The sequence below is a fragment of the Ictidomys tridecemlineatus genome, chromosome 6 (genome assembly GCF_052094955.1).
Source record: "Ictidomys tridecemlineatus isolate mIctTri1 chromosome 6, mIctTri1.hap1, whole genome shotgun sequence".
Classification (NCBI taxonomy): Eukaryota; Metazoa; Chordata; class Mammalia; order Rodentia; family Sciuridae; genus Ictidomys; species Ictidomys tridecemlineatus.
The window spans coordinates 169,980,802-170,001,992 of NC_135482.1; the positions used below are offsets into that span (position 1 = coordinate 169,980,802).

Below are 21,191 nucleotides of genomic sequence, written 5' to 3' on the forward strand. Positions count from 1 at the left end.
TGTTTTTGTTTTATTGTTACCTCTCTTCCCCCCTGGAAATCCCTCTATGTATTAGCTATTGCATGAATTCACTTTTCAATATTTTGTAACTGTCAGATTATTTAGCTGGCCTATCTGCTCAAGCAAAAGAGTCTATGGGAAATATTGATTTTCTTATTAACTGGGTTAAAGAATTTTATCCCATCATTTTCTATTCCAGTCAATGGCCCTAGCATTTCCTGCAAGGGACATTGAAATGTGTCTATTTAAGTTATCCACAAGCAGGATGGTTTTTGATGGATTGAGAAATGAACTCTGAGAAGTTCTAAGGAACTTCTATTCTCCATCTTAATGTCTCTGAAATCATCTCCAGGTAATGTTCTAAATCTTAGTGTTCGCCAAGAAAAATTCTGCTGGTTTTGGCATTTGTTTCCCCCAAACAATGGAGCCTATTGGGAGAAATATAGTGTCATCTGGCAGTTTCATAAATTAGTGTGCCAAATTTTACCAAAAAAATATAAATATGTGATATATATGTATAATTTTAAAATTTAATTTTATATAATTAAGCACTCAATGAAAAGGACTTAGGAAAGCAGAAATGAGCACCTTCAGACAAATTATTGAACTATACTACTATCATGATAACTCCCAAATCTGCTTAAAGCAAGAAAACACCCAAGCTTCATTAAGACATCTTTAAGTTATTTGTATCTATTTGTATCTTTTGGATTGATATGCACCTACAAATTGCACGTCCACCTTTTTATTTACCTAAGTAAACTGGCTCTATAGATGGAGAAAGAACCTTATTTCTTTATTTTTTTAAAGGGGAGGGTGGATTAATCATGATTTGCCAAAAAAAAAAAAAAATGCCCGTCTCAAGGGAGATTCACAAACTGTACACAGCATAGAACATTCCTAGCACCTCAGGATCACCCTCCCCAGACCCTTCCAGGAGGGTCACTTTGCCCCAGAGATAAACATTGACCCCTGAGTCTATCTGCATTAATTACCTTTGCTTGGTTTGTACTTTATATAAATTGAATCACACTATACTCCACCCTTTTTTTAATCATGTCTCCTAGCCTCAGGCATTTTAACCAGAAATATATGTGTAAAGTTGATATACAAATAAAAATAGGCATCCGGTATATCTAATGACAATTGTGCATACTTGAGCAACAAAAATTATACACCTAAACTCGTCTAATTTCATAAAAAACAGATAAATCTCTAGAAATCAAATTACTAAATTTGTAGGATTAAGGATAGGATTAAGGATGGGAGCAAAATACCAAGTAAACATAATAATTAATACTCATAGCCACATATAAAAAGGCCATTTAACTAAAATCCTAGTGATGGTTCCCTTCAGCCGACAAAATGACATTTCCCTGAATAATGGGCAGGAGCAGATGGGAGATAATCTCTTTATTCTTCCACACATAAACTGCTCTGTTTTCCAGCTGGGGGCAGTAACAACAATGTTTATAGTTAATGCTGTACTGAACAGCGCACCCAGTATGTAAAGCTAAATTGGAGAAATGATGCTAAAATCTCATCGGCATCTATGCTTAATTAGGAAGTTTTATAATGCCATTTAGCCACAGAACGAACACACTCCTCACTGTTGGCAAATGCTTGCCTTTTATCTCCACAGAAGTGGGAGCATTTGTCTAACCATGGTGTCAGCCAACTTTCTAACATAAACAATCCTTATAGGCAAACAGCCCTGCTCCCCAATTGTGTTTACAAGTGCTTGTGGGTGTTCTCACTAGCCTGAGCAGAACTCTTGGGAATCGCACTTGCTTTTCACAAAGCAGCCCACATGAGGGAATAGACTGGGAAAACCATCTCCTTGGGGTGCCCAGAATTGGCATGATCCCCTTAATTGACTTTTTAATAATGTGGAAGAATGGTGGGGGTCCATTTTCCTCTTTCTCTCCTTCGTCCTCCCACCTTCTAACTGCTTGCAAACTTCAACTAGGGAGCAACATCCTGTGGTTGACTCATTTATCCAGGAGATTGTAGTCCTGTCACCAGAGTCCAGGCGGTACACTGTCCTATGAACACGTTCACTGGGCTATTCCACACTCCCAGGGCCCATGAAGCCATCATTTTCCCCTCTGCTGCAAACCATTGAAAAGCATTTAATTCTGTTACATTTTCTTCCTAAAAAATGTGTCCTTATCCAAAGGCACATGGTCACATGCATTTCTACCTCTCTCAGCTAAAGCTGTCACTGTGGCAGGTGCTGTGGCCGACAACATGCAGGAAAGAATTCTGCATCTTCAGCACACAGAGCAGGGCACCAGCCAGAATGGGATAACCCAATGAAATAAAGCAAATATCAAAACAAGACATAAGCTAAAAATGCTAAATAAGATGAAATGGGGAGGTGAACTAGGACAAAAGGGTACTTGGGTTCCCAGGCATGACGTGACTACAATGTGCATATTGGATGCATATTGGATTCAGCACTATCCTGAAACAGTGAGTAATGAGGCAGAGCGGTGGCAGCCGTGTGCCGTCTTTGCAAGGCTATTAAATGCTGTCATGCTCGGTTGTTAAAAGAAATGGGGTCAGTTAAATGCATCTCACTCGATGCAGGTTTGAAAGAACTGTTCCCCTGGAAGCTAGGAAGGAAGTGCAGCATGGTATGAGAAGGGCTCTGGGGTGAACTTTGGCCAGCAGCCCCCAATGCACACAGAACTTTGCAATGTTGTGTTGTAGGCTGCTTGGTGGCAAGTCACCTGGGCCTCAAGAAGGTACTCTCCACTGAGTGCACTGCAGTGTAGATGCCTCTGTTCCAGCAAGGATTTGATCACCCAACCATGACCTTCTGAGGCTCCCTGCGTATCAGAAAGGTGGTGGCATCAGAGGGGGGTGATGTTAAGCTTAACACATAAAAAAAAGCATAGATTAAGTTTTATAAACTCAAACTGCAATAAGAGAGGTCTCAGGAAAGTAATGAGGATTGGTCTTGCAGTTGTACCTTGTTACCCAGGAGTGAGTTAATTCCGGAAGTTTAAAAGATGAGCCAGTCCTATGCCTATTGCAATATTGTGAACAGTCATTGAAATAAACAAGGGAATAGTGAGTCATCTGTGTTGTTTTACCAAGTCAAACAAGTGGCTTGCTCCTTGAGGTGTAATTTTGACTCATTTTGTTTTGTTTTCAGAGGCCCCTTTGGAGGGGATTCCAACAACATATATGAATCTTTATTTTTAACTTAATGTATTTGAAACTGGAAATAAGAAAATTCGATGACATTCCCTTATTCATTGGGTATAAATTGAATTGAGAGTGAATTTCCTGAGATTCTTGATGATTCCATATTGGTTGACTGTCATGTGGTATTGTAATTTTGACATTGGTTTCCCTCTTTTTGATTTAGCAGTGAACATCTACATTCTTTCCTATATACTCATTCCTACCACATTTTGCAAAATTTCCTTATCAAACTCTTTGCTGTGATTCAGATTTTCTCAGGTGTGAATATGTGGGAAAGAATTTAAAGATTGTGGCTTTGGTGTCAGGAAGCCTTGGGTTTGGATCTAGTGTGTCCTGCTTCCTGCAGAGTGACCTTGGGCAAGTTATATTCTTTCTTCTCTGATTTTCAATTTCCCCCAGTTAGAAACAGGAGAAGAGTATTATCTGGCTTCCAAACCCATGGTGAGCTGTATGTACACAAAAGTCTTCACAGACCCAGCCCAAAAAATAACTCAGAAAAAAACAGCTTTATGTTTTCCTCACTTCCAAGAAAAAAAAAAAATTATCCACTCTAGAGTAGAGGCCATCTCCTGAGAAACTTGATCTCTCTCAAGATCAAAGAATGTGTGACTAAGGTAGAATCATGATTTTTTTTTTTAATGCTCTGACTGGGATAAATTACTGAGCAACTTTTATTTTTCATGAGAATTTTTAACATTAAGTTTCATTTAAAGTATCCAGAACCAAAAATTCCCAATGATATGTAAGTTTGAGTAACTCTCCTCTAGGGTACAATTGACAAAATCTAGGCCACTGCCTATTTTTATGAATAAAGCTTTATTGGAACACAACCACATACATTCATATACAAATTGCCTGTGGCTGCTTTTACTCTACAATAGCCAAGTTGAATAGTTGTATAAGAGAATTATATGGCCTGAAAGCCTAAATTATTAACTATCTGACCCTTCCTAGACAGATCTTCCAAACTCTGTAATGATCTCTGTAAAGATCCTCCCCCTGTAATGATGCTTATTCCATTAGATCACTCTTTGGACTTGCTAAAACTATCTCCACTACCCAGAAGAATGCCAGGCACAGAATAGGCTTTCACTAAATATTTGTTAAATGAATGAACGAAATGTTGAACTGTCCAGAGATGGGACTATTCTTCCACTGATTTTCAGGATAGATATGTTTTGAAGGGTTTGGGATACTTTAAAATTTGGGCAGTCAAGTCACATGAGATGCTCTAGGATAACATTCCATTTTTACCAATTCAGAAGTAAGCCTTTTGAAAAGCTAAATTTGTTTTTGCAATAAAAGGAGTTATTCTGTCACCTGCTAAACAAGTTCTAAATTTTTATAGATTTTCTTAAGACAAACAATCCCTGTGGTTTCTACCTCGCTAGAATGAAGAGAGCAATCACCATGAGAGCTCTACTTAGCTTCTGGCTTCTGTAGGAAAGAATGGGCTGCTAGGCAGAGGCTGTATATGAATTTTGTCCACTGAAGGCCTGAGTTCAACCCCCAAGTGACTGTAACACTCTGATGGGAAGCCATCAGAATCCCAAGTGTAGACCTGGGCTAATTGGGATTCTCTTAAAAACCGGCTCAGCAGAGGAAGCCTATGTTTGAGACTGCTGACACAGAAGCACAGAGTCAGCTTCCCCAGGAAAATGAGGAATAGTATTTAAGAGAGTCATACCTACAAAGTAGCATGGAAGGCAACTCGAACACATCCCACACAGGCTGCCTCTTGTCATTTTAATGGTCTTCTTTACTCTAGGAAAAATCCATGCCAGGTCTCCAGATACTCTGCAGATCCTGCCAAGGCCCCCAAAGGATCTGAAAGCAAAACAAAACAGAACTGCAATAAGCATGACAGTAAGCCCAATAAAATGAGGAAGGTGAATATTTCAATCGATTTGTCAGTTTAATTTTACTAGCAAGCAAAACATTTCCAAAATGGCAAGCAAATTGTAACTGAGTCCCTATAGAGTGAGGGTAAGCAAAGGAGAGGGTTCCTGAGATTAATGCCCCAGCAGCTGCATCCCCGGTTCAGTCTCCTAGGTAGTATGAATAATGGATGGGCTAAAAGGCAAAATGCACAATAATGTTCTTTTATTAATGAAATGAAGACTATTTGTGATGGCTAGCAATAAATTAAGAAAAGCAAAAAGGGGAAAGCAGTCAACGTTTGCCTCTGAAAAATGCAGTTACTTAAATACAATAATTACTGCTGTGACAGAAAACATTGCCTCACAACTAAAATGAGGTACATCCCTTGTGAATCTTGCCTGTATTGCAGAACAGAAATATCTTTGATCCATAGACTCTAAGGCCTATTGTTTGCTAAGAGAAAAATGTAACCCATTATGGTAGATTGATGGTGATATTAAGCATATGCATAGAATTTCATAGGTGAATGTCTCCCTAGAGATCATGAGTGGTAGCCCCGCCCCCTCAGTCTATGGGTGTGGAAACTGGGGCTCTGTGTGGTTAGAAAACAAGTCCAAGGTCACATAATTAGCTGAGCTAGGACAAAAAGCTAATTCTCCTGACTACTACCTACTGCTGCTTCCAAGGGGATTAAACTAAAGCTACCAGACAAGATAAGCATTATGGAGATGTGGGGTGATTCCGACTAGCAAACACAAAACTAATGCTGCAATTCATATTCTTGATTCCTTCCTGACCTTCCTCCTGTATTGCTAAAATTTCCCTTTAGCATTGCATAGGATATACCAGATGGATAGTTCATGTGAATTTATGCTAATTTCCAGATTTAATATCAGGAAACAAGGATTTAAAATATCCAAGCACTGTGTGGAAGATAACATCATTTGGTTGTAACAGAACAGGCCACTGGCCAAATTCATTACATAGATCTATTGTTGGAATAATTCTCCTGGTTAGGCAGACACTGCCTATTATTTATGTATGCCTGGCGTTATAGCAGGTACTGAAACATGGTGGATATTAATTTCTCTAAGACTTCCATGCATGTGACCACCTGAGTACAGACTGAGGTTACCAGCATTATTTTACTAGTCTTCAATTTCACACTTGCTCTAGTAGTTACCAGGGACTTTTTGATAGTCAAAGGCTTACAGTTTGAGGTAGGCATATACAGCATTTCTCCTGTGTATAACAGGTTTATATTAGTTCATTTCTCCATGCCATTTAATCAACTACTAGTTCTTTCTCAATACACAGCATAGTGGTCACAATTACATACATATTTAAAGTAACTAAGTTAGAGCTTCATATTTGGTGGTACCGGCCAACACCAGAATCTCAAGAGATTTCTTACTCCCCTCTAACCGATGATAATTAGCACCAAAATGTGATAACACAGTCTTCAGTTCTCTCAGGAACTCTTAATGAAGTGGTAACTTATAGAGGAGACACTTGAGATTTCTACCGCAAGTCCATGCATGCCCATTCCACCAAAGCTACAAGCCATGAACAAAACAACTAATAAAGTAAGAAACCTGTTAGGAAGTCTTGTACCTGAAGACATACTCACTTTACAAAGATAGGTGGTACACACCTGGGAAATTTAGGGAGACCCTATCTCAAAATAAAAAATAAAAAGAGCTGGGGATCTGGCTCAATGGTAGAGTATCTCTGAATTTAAAAAAATGACATCTGGAAATTTTTTGTGATTAATATAGAATAAGACTGCTTGTCAGAAAAAGTTGAAAGGGCCCAAATTTAAGTTTGTGGTGCAATCCTTCAGAGGACAAATTATGTTTCAAATGCTTCGAGGGTATCAGTTGGACTACATTTTTAATGACAGTATCTCCCCAAAATTATATAACAGCATATAGTTCTATTTTCTTGCTGAACTCTTCATTCCTGAACAGTATTCAGGGGCTACAGAATTTAGTTGTAAAGGGTGAATGCATAGGTGTGGGAGGCAAGTTAACTTTACAGCCACAATTAAAACTCTAAAGAAAAATGGCACTGCTTACTCTGATAAGAGCTTGGACAAGAGGAGATGTTTTTGAGTGGGTAAATGCATTAGTATAAGAGAATATCCACTTTATCTGAAATAAGAATTTGACATTAGAAACAAATTGCATACATAAATATTGACTCAGTAACTTCATCTTCTTACTCTTTTGTGTCATAGAGTTTTGGGGGGTTCTATTTTATGTTTTCATTATTCCAAAAGTACATAATCATCTAAAAATTACATATTAATTAAGAAGTATGCAATACATGTCTAATATGCATACCACAGTCTGCTAAGCATTCTGGAAAATGTAGGGAAGTTTGAAATTGTACCATAGAGGAATTCACATGATGTTGGAGAAATGTGCACAGAAAAGATAATAAGAAGTCAGTGTGCAATTAAGTGCCAAAACCAAGACAATTATTGCCTGAGGGATTTAGCGGGGGAAAAACTGTGATACAGTGGGTGAGAGGTCATTTCAGGTTGGTGAACAGTTTGAGTCAAAATTCAGAGGTGACAATGACTAAAGTACACTCAGAGCTATAGCAGGACTGTTTTGATGGCAAGGGGAAAAGCCCCAAACCACACTGGATTACGCAAGAAGCTAATTTATTATTTTACATAACCAGAAAGGTCCATGGGTAGGGTCTGGTTTTCGTGATGGATGGATTCATTCAAAGATTGGTTTCCTTTTGTACTTCAAATCTGCTTCCAAGTTAGTTTTAATCTTAAATCCACATGGTATCAGGATGTGAGAAGCAGCTCCAAGCTGAGTTCGTTATAAAAGGGAAATCTCAGCAAAAGGTCTCACTGTGTCCTATGACTGGATAGTGTCCCCACCTGAGCCAATCATGGGTGTCAGGGAATGAAGTTCAACTTGGCCTTATTCCTAGGTTACAACCCACTCTTGCCCCACCCCCAGAGATGGGCAAGGGTCACCTTTACTGGAATCATAGAGTATGGAAGTGAAGAGGTGTTCAAAGGGAAATTTAAAAAATGGCTAATAGAGGTAGCAGAGTAAATGGATTCTGTACTAGAAAATCCAGTGTCTGCTCAAAGGGAGACAATAAGCCAACTGATGTCACAGAATAATTGTGAGTAATAACAGGAACTAGACACTGGAAGTTTTCATTGTAAGCACATTGCCAAGGTTAGGAGAAGGAATTGGATTTTATGAGAAATTGTAAATAAATTGAACCTTGTGGAAATTGACCTGTCAGCTGTGTTCAGGAGGTACTTGGGGTTCGGTGCTCCAGAGAGAAATCAGTGACCTCTGTTGGACTGCCCAATATTTCAAAAGCCACAAAGTTTATGGAGTATCTGTTGTGTGAACTGTGGAGAATGCAGAGAGGATGCTCAAGACTTGGTCTTGGCCCTTCAAAGAAGCCTACAGTGTGGTGAAGAAAACAGACTTGATTGTGGAGGCAGGATGCAGAGTAATAGCAGTACGTACCGGACGTTGTAAAAACAGAGAAGGAAGAACTTTGTAAAATGAACCAGTCCACAGAGCTGAGAATAGAGGAGCCCAGGGAGCAGGGGCCTGTGGACAGAGAAACCCTCTCCAACATCTTTGTGAGTAAATCAGTTGGGATCACTCAACGTTAGTCACAGTCTTTTTTGAGACTATTAGAAGGACCTGGATGGGTAGGAAACTGCATCTCTGTCACAAGAACAAGATCTCCCTAAGAGTTTACATATCCCTATATTTAGAATGGTTGGACTGAGTGGATCCTGGCCTACTGTTCCTAAGAAAATGTTCTCTGATCAGCAGCATGGGAACACCCTTGTTTTTGGCCCTTGGTGTCCCTGTGGTCTTCTCAGCCCACTCTGGATGGAATTGGAGAAGGGGGGAGCTACTAAAGTGCAAGGACTTCATTTTATTCTGTTCCACTAGATTCAGAGTAAATGGGAAGGAATTGCTTGAGCCTTCTGCCGAAGTGAGTTCTATTCCCAGTTAGCAATACAACATGGGCCAGTCTCTCCTCATGCCTGGGCCTCAGTTCCCTGACTGTGCAGAGCCAGCATTGGACAAGGAAGCATTATACAGCCTTTTTCGACTCTAAGTCTATAGATTTAATAGAAACAGCCACCTTTACTCCATGACACATGCTCATGACCCAGGTATCTTTCCAGGAATAAGTGTCATGAGAATACTGGGAAACCATGCGACTGAAAGTTCAGGAGCATTTGAGCATGAAAGTTCATCTACAGAGGTGAACATTTAGAAAGCTGCTAACTAGGAAGTTTGGCAGGAGTGGGCAGAACTGACCATTTAAACAGGAACGGGACAAGAGTTCTCTGGTAGTGGGACAAGTGACAAAGAGAATATGATTGCCCTTCCAAGGATTTAAAGAAATGCAGGTGAAAATGAGAATAATGAGATCATCCAGGCATGGGCTCAATATTAAGGTCACCAGCTTCTGCATAAACTGAAATATGGTATTTGTGGAGAAATGTCCTATTTCAGTGACTGCAGCCAAGAGCATGATTTGGATAACTGAGTGGATTTTTCCTAAATATCATAAAATTAATGGGTATAGACCAAAAAGAGCATCTATGAAGTCTATACAAATTCAACAAGAAGAATGAAACATAGGTGTCAATTTTAACAAGTCAGTTATTGAATCATTGAATGGAAAGATATATTAAATATCAAGACAGTGCCAATGAAGTGAGAGAGGGAGGGAAAGTACTCTAGATTGTAATTTTGCATTCCTTTCTTGTGACCTGCAGTTACCTAATTTAAAAATACTCGATTACATAAAAAATGAATAATTTACATTTATGGAAGCCTTGAATGTTATAAAGCAGTTATACATCCATTTTACCTACAGCAACTCTTCAAGGAAGGGAAACATTTTTTTCCAGGTCCTTATTTAACAGATGAGAGAACTGAGTGAATGGTTCTCACAGCCAGTGACAGGCAGGACATGCCATTCCTGGCCACAAGCCCTGTGTGCTTTCCTTTTCCACATCTGACTGCCTGTGTTCACTAGTCAGAATTCAGCCCAACACCAGTGACTTTTTTTTTCTTCCTCAAGAAGGTAGAAATAGAACTATTTTTATGACCAGGAGAAGAGTTTATATTACCCTTGGATTAACAACAGAATGCTTTTTATGTAAGTCAGACTAAATAGACATCTGTTTTTTACAAACATTCAACTCCACACAAACAGAACATGTTCAGTTTGCTTTGAAAGCAGAATACCATGTGTTGTAACTTTACAATGTTTTAAATAAAGTTAGGAATTTAGGTTTAAGATGCTGAAAATATCATAAAATCGATGAGTATAAGACAAAGAACTACATAGATGAGGGTCCTTAAAAATTCAACAAGTAGAAAAATCAAAGGTAGACATTTCAACAAACTAGTTATTGAATCACAGTATTAGCTATCTAGTGAAATGAGAAGTGAGTTATTAAAGTTTATTGTCCTCATTGGTTTGTAACACTGTTAGTCAGTGTGTGGATAGTTTTTAAAGTAGAACGGTTCAGGCTAATGAAGCCATTTACTATACTGGTTCTACACTCTGTCTCTATTTCTCTCTTTATTACTTCATCTTGGGACTTTGATTGCTCCGTTTTAGATCTAAGATTGTTCTAAATGCTATACCACAACTGTATGAGGGGCTTAGTTTTCACTTTGTTCTCAGAACCAGGCTGGCTATAAATTTATCTCAGTTCTTTGAAGAAGCTAACAGTAAATTTTCAAGAGGAAAAAATGGAGGCATATATCCCTATAGAGGAAAAGTAATCTCTTAAAAGCAGAATAACCTCCAGGCTACATCCTTTTAAAGAGGGACTTTCAAACAAGCACGCCTTCGACTTTTATATGTGTTCTATATTTTTCTTCAGGCTTTGTACCTGCTCTTCTGCTTTCTGTGTAAGGTTTCGCTATAATGACCCCATTCCTCCCCGCACCCATTAAATCTGTGATGAAGTCATGCTGTTCTTCATTCTGATGTCGTAATAACTTCCAGAGCTATAGTCAGATAACATCCTGGGGATCATCTGAGGTTTCCTCTGGAAAATGAGGCACAGAGCTAGGAGTTGAAACACCTACAAAAGGGAATCACAGTTTTCACAAACGGCCACATGCTAGGATGAAAATGAACGTTGCCAAGTGAACTTTGCTTCCATTTGGTTTAATTTGCATTTAAAGCCATGCTCAATTTCAGATATTCAGACACTCCTCCTCATCAATAGAGGATAAAATAATAGATAATGATATTAATCATTTAGAAGTGAAGGGGGTGCTAAAAGAACAGAGTGAGCTTGTGGCTCTGTTTTCATGTCAAGCAACGTCATCACCTTCTATTCAGCTGTCCTCAGCTGTATGATGATCAGGGCTGCCCGGGGAGCATCCCTACAGGCCACACACAAAAAGACTGAGACTACTATTTGCCACAGGGATGTCCCTGGCCAGCCTGGGAGCCACCAAGGGTAAGAGATGTGGAGGTGGCAGGAGCCTGGGTAGGTCCAGGGAGAGTTCCAACCTGTGACATCATCCATCCTGCCTGTGTCTGCAGAGGTCATGACCAGGTCCTCTAAGGAGCACCTTTTGTGGGAGCAAAGAGTTCCCCCCAACCGTGGCGACTGTTGACAAACATGAGCCATAAGGGACAGGTTAACTTGGCCAGCATATCTTTCCAACTTCAGAAAGTTCTAGAAAGAGTTCCTCCTGCCATTGCCTTCGGCCTAATTGTCCTCTTTCTCATTTTATGCCCCTGCTAGACCACCGCTCTTGATAAGGAGAGGCAGGTTTTCCGACGAAGACGCAACCAGGATGTGAGGAGCCGGTACAAGGCGCAGCCAGCTCCGCCAGAACTCAACTCGGAATCGGAAGACTACTCCCCGAGCTCCTCCGAGACTGTTCGCTCCCCCAACTCACCCTTTTAATAAGCCCCTTTTACTCAAAGTCCTAGCTTAACCCTTTGAGACTCTGAGATTTTTTTTTCCCCAAAATTTATGTGAAACAGTTTCATCTGATCTATCTAGCGCTCAGTGCTTGAATGGCAGAAGAGAAAGTGTGTTTTCGGGTCTCTTTGTAGCGATTTCCCTTTACTGAATGAGATGGCACGTGTCGGTTTGTGAAGATGGTAATTTGCTGCTAATAGGGTCCTCAAAGGGTTAAAGCTAATTTGCCAATTTTTTTAAACATAGAAGCAATGAATGTTTTCATCAGTCAAGTTAGGATCTGCAGTCTGTAATATAGCACATGTTAACCCTCTGAGTGCATAGAATTTTATTGAGAATCCTTGCTGGGGAATTTTTCAGGCCTTTGGATGTACACGCACATGTTTCTTGATTCTGCTGCAGATCAAGGGGTGTTCTTAAAATGCAGAAACGGCCAGACAAGAAGGGGATCTAGAGTGATCTCTTGCTTGTCCTTTTCTGTGGGTTTAGAACATGGCAGGTTTATAACTTCAGCATATGCACCCCTCTTTCCTCTTCATGATCCTATTAGGAAAGGGAAATTTTTTTCTTCTTCTTTAGAAGTATAACCATCTGCTGCAGTGAGGCCTGCATGGTGGGGAGTGGAGGGAATTGGGTTTGTGGCAAACAGCCTGACCCGGGAAATTGTCGGTGCCCTCTCCCCGCAAACTGTCTCCATACAAAGATGTACTGGTGACACCTCAGAAATGCTGCTTCTACATCAGCTGCTGCTAGTGCCAGCACAGACCCTCCAGGGATCACCATGGCTTATCTTGTGCATGGTGAGGGAGGGTCTGTCTGCTCGGTATCAAACATCTACAGGGAAGAAACAACTGGTGGAAAAGAGCAATAAATTGCCAGGTGCTCAATAAGGCTGGGATTTCAAATGGAAAGAGGAAAGAAGGTCCTGTACATTTTCTCATCTGCTTTTTTTCATGGTTCTGTGGTCATCAGTGTGAAATCCACACATAGTATGAAATCCACTCATGGAAGAGCTGGGGCACAGTGGAGCTAGAGGCAAGGGATTTGCAAGGTGGCTGAGGAGAAAGCATGGTAGGAACACAATCCAGAATGTTCTAAACCAATTCCATGTGTACCTTTATATAGTCTCTCTGGAAGAGCAGGATATAACACCTAGAAGATGGCCCTAAGGATAAAAATTCCATTCCCCAAGGTGATTTTTCTTTTTAATATTCCGCTATCATTAACCATGTGCGGAAACATTTGTTTTCCTATCTTTGGACTAAGTCCTGTCTGAGACCTGAATTTCCACTCCTATTACCAAATCTCTCACTGGTAGGAGAAACTGCAGGCCTGGGTTTCTTCTGGAACATATCCCATTTCAGAACAGGGGATTACCATTTCCTGTTCATTACAGCAGAACTCAAAGAGGAGGAGAGGCAGAGTCCCAAATCAAATGTCCTCCTAAGATTTGCTCAGCTCTGTGATACAGGAATAATCAGTGAGTGATATCTCATGAAATTTGCATCTGGATGGCTGAGCAGTATTTTATTTCCTCAGTTTTGAATATACTTTAATATCACAGAGTCTTAAAATTTCTGAATTACATTTCTATATTGAGTTCTTTGTTTTCAAATTCACACTGAACTTCAATTGCTGCTTTTTACCCTTCAGTCCTTAAATTGTGGTCTATGCTCTGATAGATTATCAAATCACATCTCATTGCCTTTGCAACACAAGACTCCTAGGTTTTTCGCTCTTCCACTTTTAGTAAGGGTTTAATTTTCCCTCTCTCTCTCCTTTTAGACAATCCATAAATTATAACACCTAAAATCATAAAGTAGCATAAACCAGCAAATCAATTGAATTGTTTTTTTTGGGGGGGGCAAGGGGCACAAAATACCAGGAATAGTATGTCAGTGTATAGGTTGATTCCATTTTAGTAAAGAATACTGAACTGGTCTGAAATTACTGCTTTCTCTGAAATTATTAAGTGAAGTGCCGTTTCAAGGTGAAAGAGTAGGTTTTTAGCTTGGCCTCAACTCTAAATATGTGAATGTTTAAAAAATCCTATGGCAGAGACCTACTTGCAGTAGATTGTTGTTTTCCCTTTTTTTTTTTTTTTCCCTCTGAATTCCCCCCAACACACATGGGCGTAAAATGTGTTGCTACAGTATTCAGTGTACAGAACCTACAATGCATGTCTCAGGCCTTTTTCCATTATCATCTAAGGGGAATTCTGGAGTGTTTCTCAGCATGCTGCAGAGAGGCAGCTCAGAAGAATGCAGGGACCATGCAGCATGAGGATCCCGATGCCTCCCTGTAGAATTGGAGTGATCTATGCTGAATAAACAGTGGAATGTGACCTGTCAAGTAGAAATATTGAGTAATCAGATGGAATGGAATCTTTCTAGCATTAAGCTACCAAGATCTCGAATGTCAGAGATGTACTCAGAGGGTTAATAGACAAGCACAAGGCATGCCGATGACGTTGGTGTATCCAGATTGCTTTGCTTTTAACCAGTGCTTTCTAATTTTTTTCTCGACATTCTTGGGATAGTTCAAGTTTGAAATAATTAAGTGGTGGTGTTCTTTAAGGAATTTCTATAACCAAATTGATCTTATTTTTTATTTCATTTATCATAGAACAAATATGTACCATTATGGCAATGTATCTCCGTAATTACCAATTTATTCATCGCCACAAGTGTTTCCATATTTTTTTTTCAGGTATTGAATATAGCTCTTATGGTGGTGGCCTGGTGATGGGAACTGTCTTTCCTTTACTGACATATGACCAACCATATGATTTCAAGGGAATTCTAAGATTCATCTTTTCAGTTCAATAGTAGACTAACTGAGGAAGAACTCCTTCATTATTTGCATCGTGTAAATCATCTCTGTAGATGAGAACTGTTCATGTTAATGAACACTTTTTTTTCTCAATATTGTAGCAGAAATCATTTTATTCATCATGGTCAATGAATATGTGATTTGCTCCAGATCGTTAGAAGGAAAAGTAAGATTACAGTCATTGGAAATGTTTTTACCGTAGCCCTCATCTAACTTACACGTGGTGCATATTAAAATAAGCAGAAGGAAAAAATGTGAATAAACTACTGAAAACACTCTGTGTTTTGTATTCAATGAAACCTTCCTGCAACCTGCTCAGCACCCCCACCGGTGGTAGTTAACAGGCCCCTCAGATATTGTTGAAAGAAAGCAATATATCCATGAATGAAGGCTAAAATTGCAATCCTTTACCCTTTGAGGCATATTTCAGTTGAGGAAAAAAAAAAGGAAAGAAAAATTGACTTTGAGGGTCACGGCGCTACTGTATACCAAGGCTCAAGCATATTAAATCACGGTTGTTTGCTGGCCAACGGCATCGGTTAGACAACTCTATCCCCTGTGTCGAAGCTGGATTGTGCTGAAGGAGAGCTTTCTTAATATTATTGTGTTGCCCCTAGCCCTTCTCTGGGTAAGGATCTGTCAGCATTTCCATGATAAACTCCTATTCTCAAAGGTTTTTAATTTGACCATAAAAATGTGCCCCAGGCCAAAGTTTGCTATACAGAGTCTGTACCAGAGAGTGAAGGTTCATTTCCCTCTCTTCCCAACTTCTTTCCAACTCTCCTGAGAAAAAAAAGAAGAATCCAGTATGTGTTCTTAATTGTGATTTAAGAATTTTGTAAAATACCCAGATCCTGGATGATAGTTTTAACATCATTATTCATTTGGATGTATTTTCTTTGTTGTGGATATGTTTAATGGATCACCTAGCATCCAATGTAGATAACGTATCTTTTCTATAATTAGTAAGTTATTCATTTTGTAAACTGCTACATTCTTTTCTTTTCTTTCTTTTTTTTTGTCCAAAGATTTTTTTTTAAAAACTTGGTCAGTTCAAAGATCAGCCTTTACCACACGTGTGATCTGCCATTTCCCTTAGGAGTTTGGGGAAATACACTCAAATAGACCCTTACTTTGCATGCAGTTTTGAGGGTCAGATATATGCTTCTTCGGATATATGGATTTCCTTATTTAATCATCAAATTTCATGAAGCTGTTCTAGTCCAATGGGGAAAAATAGTGACTAAAAGCACTTCCAAAAGTAACATTTTTGGTCAATTCAGATGCGGATAGCATAAAATAACACATTTCACACTTTCTTTATTTAAAAGCAAATAAATCAATGAAACTTGAGGACGCACTAAACATTTGATTACTGCAAAAGTGCTTTAAAAATTGGCTCAATGGTGCTTATGCATGGAACAGTTACAAACGGGTCCTTGAGACTGTCAGATGGAATCTCTAGTTTGTATGTAATTACACACTGAAGGAGGAGGTGCTTTTAAGCCAGTCTTTTATTTTTTAATCATCTCAAATATGCAACCATCCATTCAGTAACATTAAGGGTCATAAACTGGTGGGAAACAGGAAATGCAGTGTAGAAGCTTAGAATGCCTCTGGCTGGAGTGTCTTTGTTTGTTTTTCTGTTGCTGTTGGCTTCTACTCTCAGGCTGGTGTGGTGATTTTTTTTCAGTGAGTGAGCATCTAACTGGCAGGTGTTTTGATCATGAGGTTTGCAATATCTTGCCCATAGAGACAAATGAGAGATCTAGTTTCATTCTTTTTCCCTAAAGGAAAAGCAATCTCCAATGTTAAACTATATCTGTAAATTTCCTTAATATTCTTTTTTAGTCAACTGAGACCCTTAATGTTGCTTTAATGTAAAATTGTATATTTTTGTCTGTGATATACTTTATTAATTTAAAGTAATAGTTCTAAAGCCTTCACTGTTGGTATTAAAAGAAAGTAGAATTATAAAAGTGATGTTAAAGACTCTAATAATGTCATTTCATTCCAATTCAATCAAATGTGGTAAGAAAAAGACCTTGAATAGTTCCCTAGGGACAATTTCTCACTTGCCATTGACATTAATCTTTGATGTATTCTCAGAATAAATAAAAAGAAATTGAAACTGGTCCAAGGTTAGAGTCATATCCTCAATAACTTTTTTAAAAAAATTTTATTAGGAAATTAATAATAGCCTTTTTCATTCTGGCTGAAAGAAAATTATTAAAAGATTAGTTGAGTGTGAAATTAAATAGTATTTTGCTCATGCATACTAAAAAGATGGACTGGAAACTTGCACTTAAACAAGTTTCCAAAAGGTTTCAATTTGATAGAAGAAGAAAAAAAATCAATGTTTCCTTTGAAAATACTGAATTTATCACTTGCTGCATGGATCAGATGGCATAGGTTAATCTTTGATTTTCAGAATCCTAATGAAATAACTTTCAAATGATTTGTGTCTATGATTAAAGGTGGAATGAGATCCGATTTTTTCCTAATCCTTCAGTTTAAGCTAATAAATGTAGGTTAATGTGGAATGAAGTCATCTGTGATATGTTTATTTATTAGCTGAGCTTTTTTGATGTTGCCTGTTTTTATGTAAAACATGTTCTTAAAGTTAATAAAATAATAATTCTTGGTGTATGAACTACTACATAATACCCTAGCTGCTGGGTCTAACTCCTCAGTTCACGTTGCTATCATGGAGTGAAATTTCATTTTAGTTCAATTCAGAATTGACACATTCGGTCCACGAAGGAATAGCCCAGCTGTGTTCTTGGGGGAAACTCTCTCTAGGCGAGGCTTTAAAAATTAGTCATGCGGTCAGAGTGTAGCTTTCCCACATGTCCTCCTCAGCACAGTGTGTATTTCATGAGCATAATTCAAAAACAGCTATTCCAAAAATGTCCCTTTTCATATATTACCTTCCTGCCTGGGCCAGTGACTTGGATAAACACAAAGAAATCAAATACCATTCAGCCCTATTTTATCCTTCAACCTATATGCACAAGCTCTCCAGAGAAGAGTGTTGTTTTAGCCACTAACCTGTAATTAGCTGCCATTTTTATAGCAATTTCCCATTAGGCATTCCACATGTAATATTGACCTTAGAGAAAATTGCAAAACTGCACAGTGGAGTGAAGTTCTTTCCTGTTGAGTTTCTCAATGCTAGGAGATTGAAAAGTCAGCCAGGAAGAGTGACTGCGGGTCCCCTGGTGTCTTTTAGAAGGTGCCAGAATATCTCCACGCACTTGTAAAATTAGCAGTCACCTTCCGTGCCATCCACAGGCTGCTGCAGCTGCTCTTTCCCCTGTTATTCTTCTGTAGTGAAGTCACTAGGCCCTTTCTAGACTCTTCAGGCAATTGCTGTGAAACAATAGCTAAAGTGATTGCTTCCTAAGAACTGTTACCTTGTTTTATAAAGATGGCAGCCTCGCCAAAAATCTGCCATCAGGGAAAAAAAAATGACTTTGACATGAAAAACCTCAAACACAACTCTGGGATTGAAGATGACAAAACTGTCACATATGGGAATTGGGAAGGAAAGGTCTTTCACGATTGCCGGACATTTGGACCGGGAGTTGGAAAGGCAGCACTTACTATGTATAGAAAAAGTAGTCATGGATATAGAGGTAAATGGATTGCAAGAAACAGGTACAGGTGCACCCTGGAAACTTTCTTAGAGCATCTCCTAAATGAAAGAAAGATTTTGCTCTATCTCAGAAGGTAGCCCACTACCTTCTCCCCAGCTCCAAGAGAAGTGCTAAAAAAAGACAAGGAGCCACACCCAGCCAGTTGGACCAGCCAAATCCACGCTGGCCATCAGCACTGTGACAGATGTCCCAGCCAGCTTGCCTGCACTTCCAAATCATTCATTCAAATGTTTCTTGAGTGAGTGCCAATGCCATGGAAAGCACTGCATTTGGGCTCAGAAAAGAAAAGGAAAACACTGTTGTCCATTTTTATTTTTACTATGGATCCAAAGAATTTAAAGATAAGAAAATGTATCTTGAACTGCAAGGTGTGTCATTTACCATGACTCTTAGTTCAGGGTTCAGATGACATATACACCCACACCTAGCAAGACCCTGTGCATTTATGGCAACTTTGAATCTCTAACACGAGGATGTGTTTACCATCTGCCTGTTCAATGGTACACACACCCCGTGGTACTCTTGGCTTCACTCCTAGTTCTGAAGTAGAAGGCCTCCCAGAGTCCTCTCTGCCATCTGTAATTAGCATGAGATTTTAACCTCTTATCATTCAGTAATACTGGACTATGTCCATGAATCCAGCAAGCATTCACAGGGCCCTATTAGGAGTGGTGCACAGTGCAGGCAAAGACAAACAAGACACAACTCCTGTTCTTAAGGCTCTTATCCTAGTGAGAAATCTTCTACCCCTGATGTCCATGGGGTGGGATGACTGATTTATCACTCACAGATGGCCGAACACCAGTTTGTCAGGAGCACCGCATCCCTACCAGCCAGAGACTGGCTCTCAGCATGTGTAGACTGTGCAGGCTGCCTGCAAGCCAGCCATCAGTCACATGCAAATATATTTGTGGCCTGCTGTATGCTCTATTACAATTCCAGTGGCACCCTTAGAAAAATCCTAGAAAAGGGGAAAGGAGAGAGAGCGAAGGAGAAAAGAAATAAAAGCTGATGAGAGCAAAGTTGCCACAGTCTTAAGACCCAGTGTATCATTTGGAGAGTTTAAAAAGAAGAGAAATATCATATCAGTCTCTCAGTGTGCGTTCCTCAAAACCCATTCCTGGAGATGCTCTGTAGGACTCACAGCGTACCCTCATATGGATATTCCATGACTCTAGCTCTTCCACATTCTATACCCAGGGGTACATCCTCATGTGATATAGTGACAATAAGATGCCATCAATGGCTCCCCTTTTGGAAGCAGGGGTGGGACATGTCTTAAGAAACTTCTAATTCCCACACTTTCTTATCTATTTATTCCTCCTGGACCTTTAAGTTCACACACACACACACACACACACACACACACACACGTACACACACGTGTGCGCTCCTGCAGGGAAGCACATAGCCTGAACATGTGCAACTGAAGGGAATCTCAGCCTGGGAACTCCCCTCTCCCTCTCCATTATCTGCCATCTGGAGCAGGTCATCTATTCCCACCCCCAGCAAGTTCCTATCCTGTGCCAGTTCCTCTGCTGGACCCCCTGAGGCCACACAATAAAACTTCTCACCACTGTCTATCCCATGTTCACAGGCCTGGGTGGGAAATAAATATACAGAGATTAGCCATCTAGCTAATCAGTCAGACACTTGGGGACCACTTTGGTTTACCTAACCATGGGGGGGGGGCATTCAGAGGAGGCTTCCTGGAGGAGGAGCCTGTATCAGTCAATATTGCAGGGTAAGAGAAAGGAGGTTTATTTTGGCTCACAGTTCTGGAGGTTCAAGGTCAAGAAGCTGCATGTATAGATTGTGCAGACTGCCTGCAAGCCAGCCGTCAGTCACATGCAAATACATTTGAGGCCTGCTACAAATACAGGTAATGGCCTTCTTGCTAACAGAGTCCCGAGGGGGCACAGGACAAGGGAGTTCCACCCTGATGACTTTACCAAACCATAATTGCCTCTAAACACCATAGTTGGATTAAGTATCTGCCCCCCTCAAACCTTATGATGGGCGTTCACCTTCAACACATGGAGGTTTGGGGGACATACTGAAACTGTAGCAAGGCTCCTGAGTGAGGTTCTGAAGGAGAAGCAGGGATCAGTCAAAAAAAAAAAAAAGAGGAGGAAAGCATTCCAGACTACTAGGGCGAAGGCGGTGTGTGAAAACACATACTCAGAGACCCTGGAGGAGCCCAGTTAGATGGAGTTTAAGGCCAATCCCAAGGAGAGCAGGTTACAGCCTAGCCCTCACAAATCCCAGCCCTCATGCCGGAAAATGGGTGCAGGGACTGGCTCATCTCCTAGTTGTAGGAATGTGCTCAGAATGTGTTAGGTAACCATGGAAATGAAACAGCCCAGATATCAGGTCCCCAGGCTGGCAAAGGAGGAAGTGAAGCAGGGTGGATGGCCCCTGAGGGAGCTTCAGAGGCTTTTGCTACAATGAGGTGGATCCCAGTTGCTCCTGCATAGCTATAGCAGAGGGCAAACAAAGGAGCTGGTCCTATGTTAATCCTTTCCCTTAGCAGGGGAATCTCTTGTGCACAGAGCTCATCAGCTCGAGGGGGGAAAAAAACACAGTATTCTCTACTAGGCTGTTTCTCTTTGTCCTGGGGTTGG

At 40.0% G+C, this 21,191-nt stretch overlaps 1 protein-coding gene across 4 annotated transcripts in view; it reads left to right on the forward strand.

The window, feature by feature from the left end:
* The window catches only part of Dclk1 (doublecortin like kinase 1), a 328,262-nt gene extending 310,701 nt beyond the window's left edge, over nt 1-17,561 (forward strand). For 3 of the 4 annotated variants that reach the window (XM_021730402.3, XM_021730401.3, XM_021730404.3), the window contains one exon: nt 11,894-17,561. In XM_021730402.3, coding sequence (XP_021586077.1) covers nt 11,894-11,951 — 58 coding nt within the window. In that variant the 3' untranslated portion in view covers nt 11,952-17,561. Of the gene's footprint in view, nt 1-11,882 lie in introns of all 4 variants that reach the window. The other variant, XM_040281607.2, reaches the window with a different exon arrangement.
* Nucleotides 17,562-21,191: the final 3,630 nt, after the last annotated feature.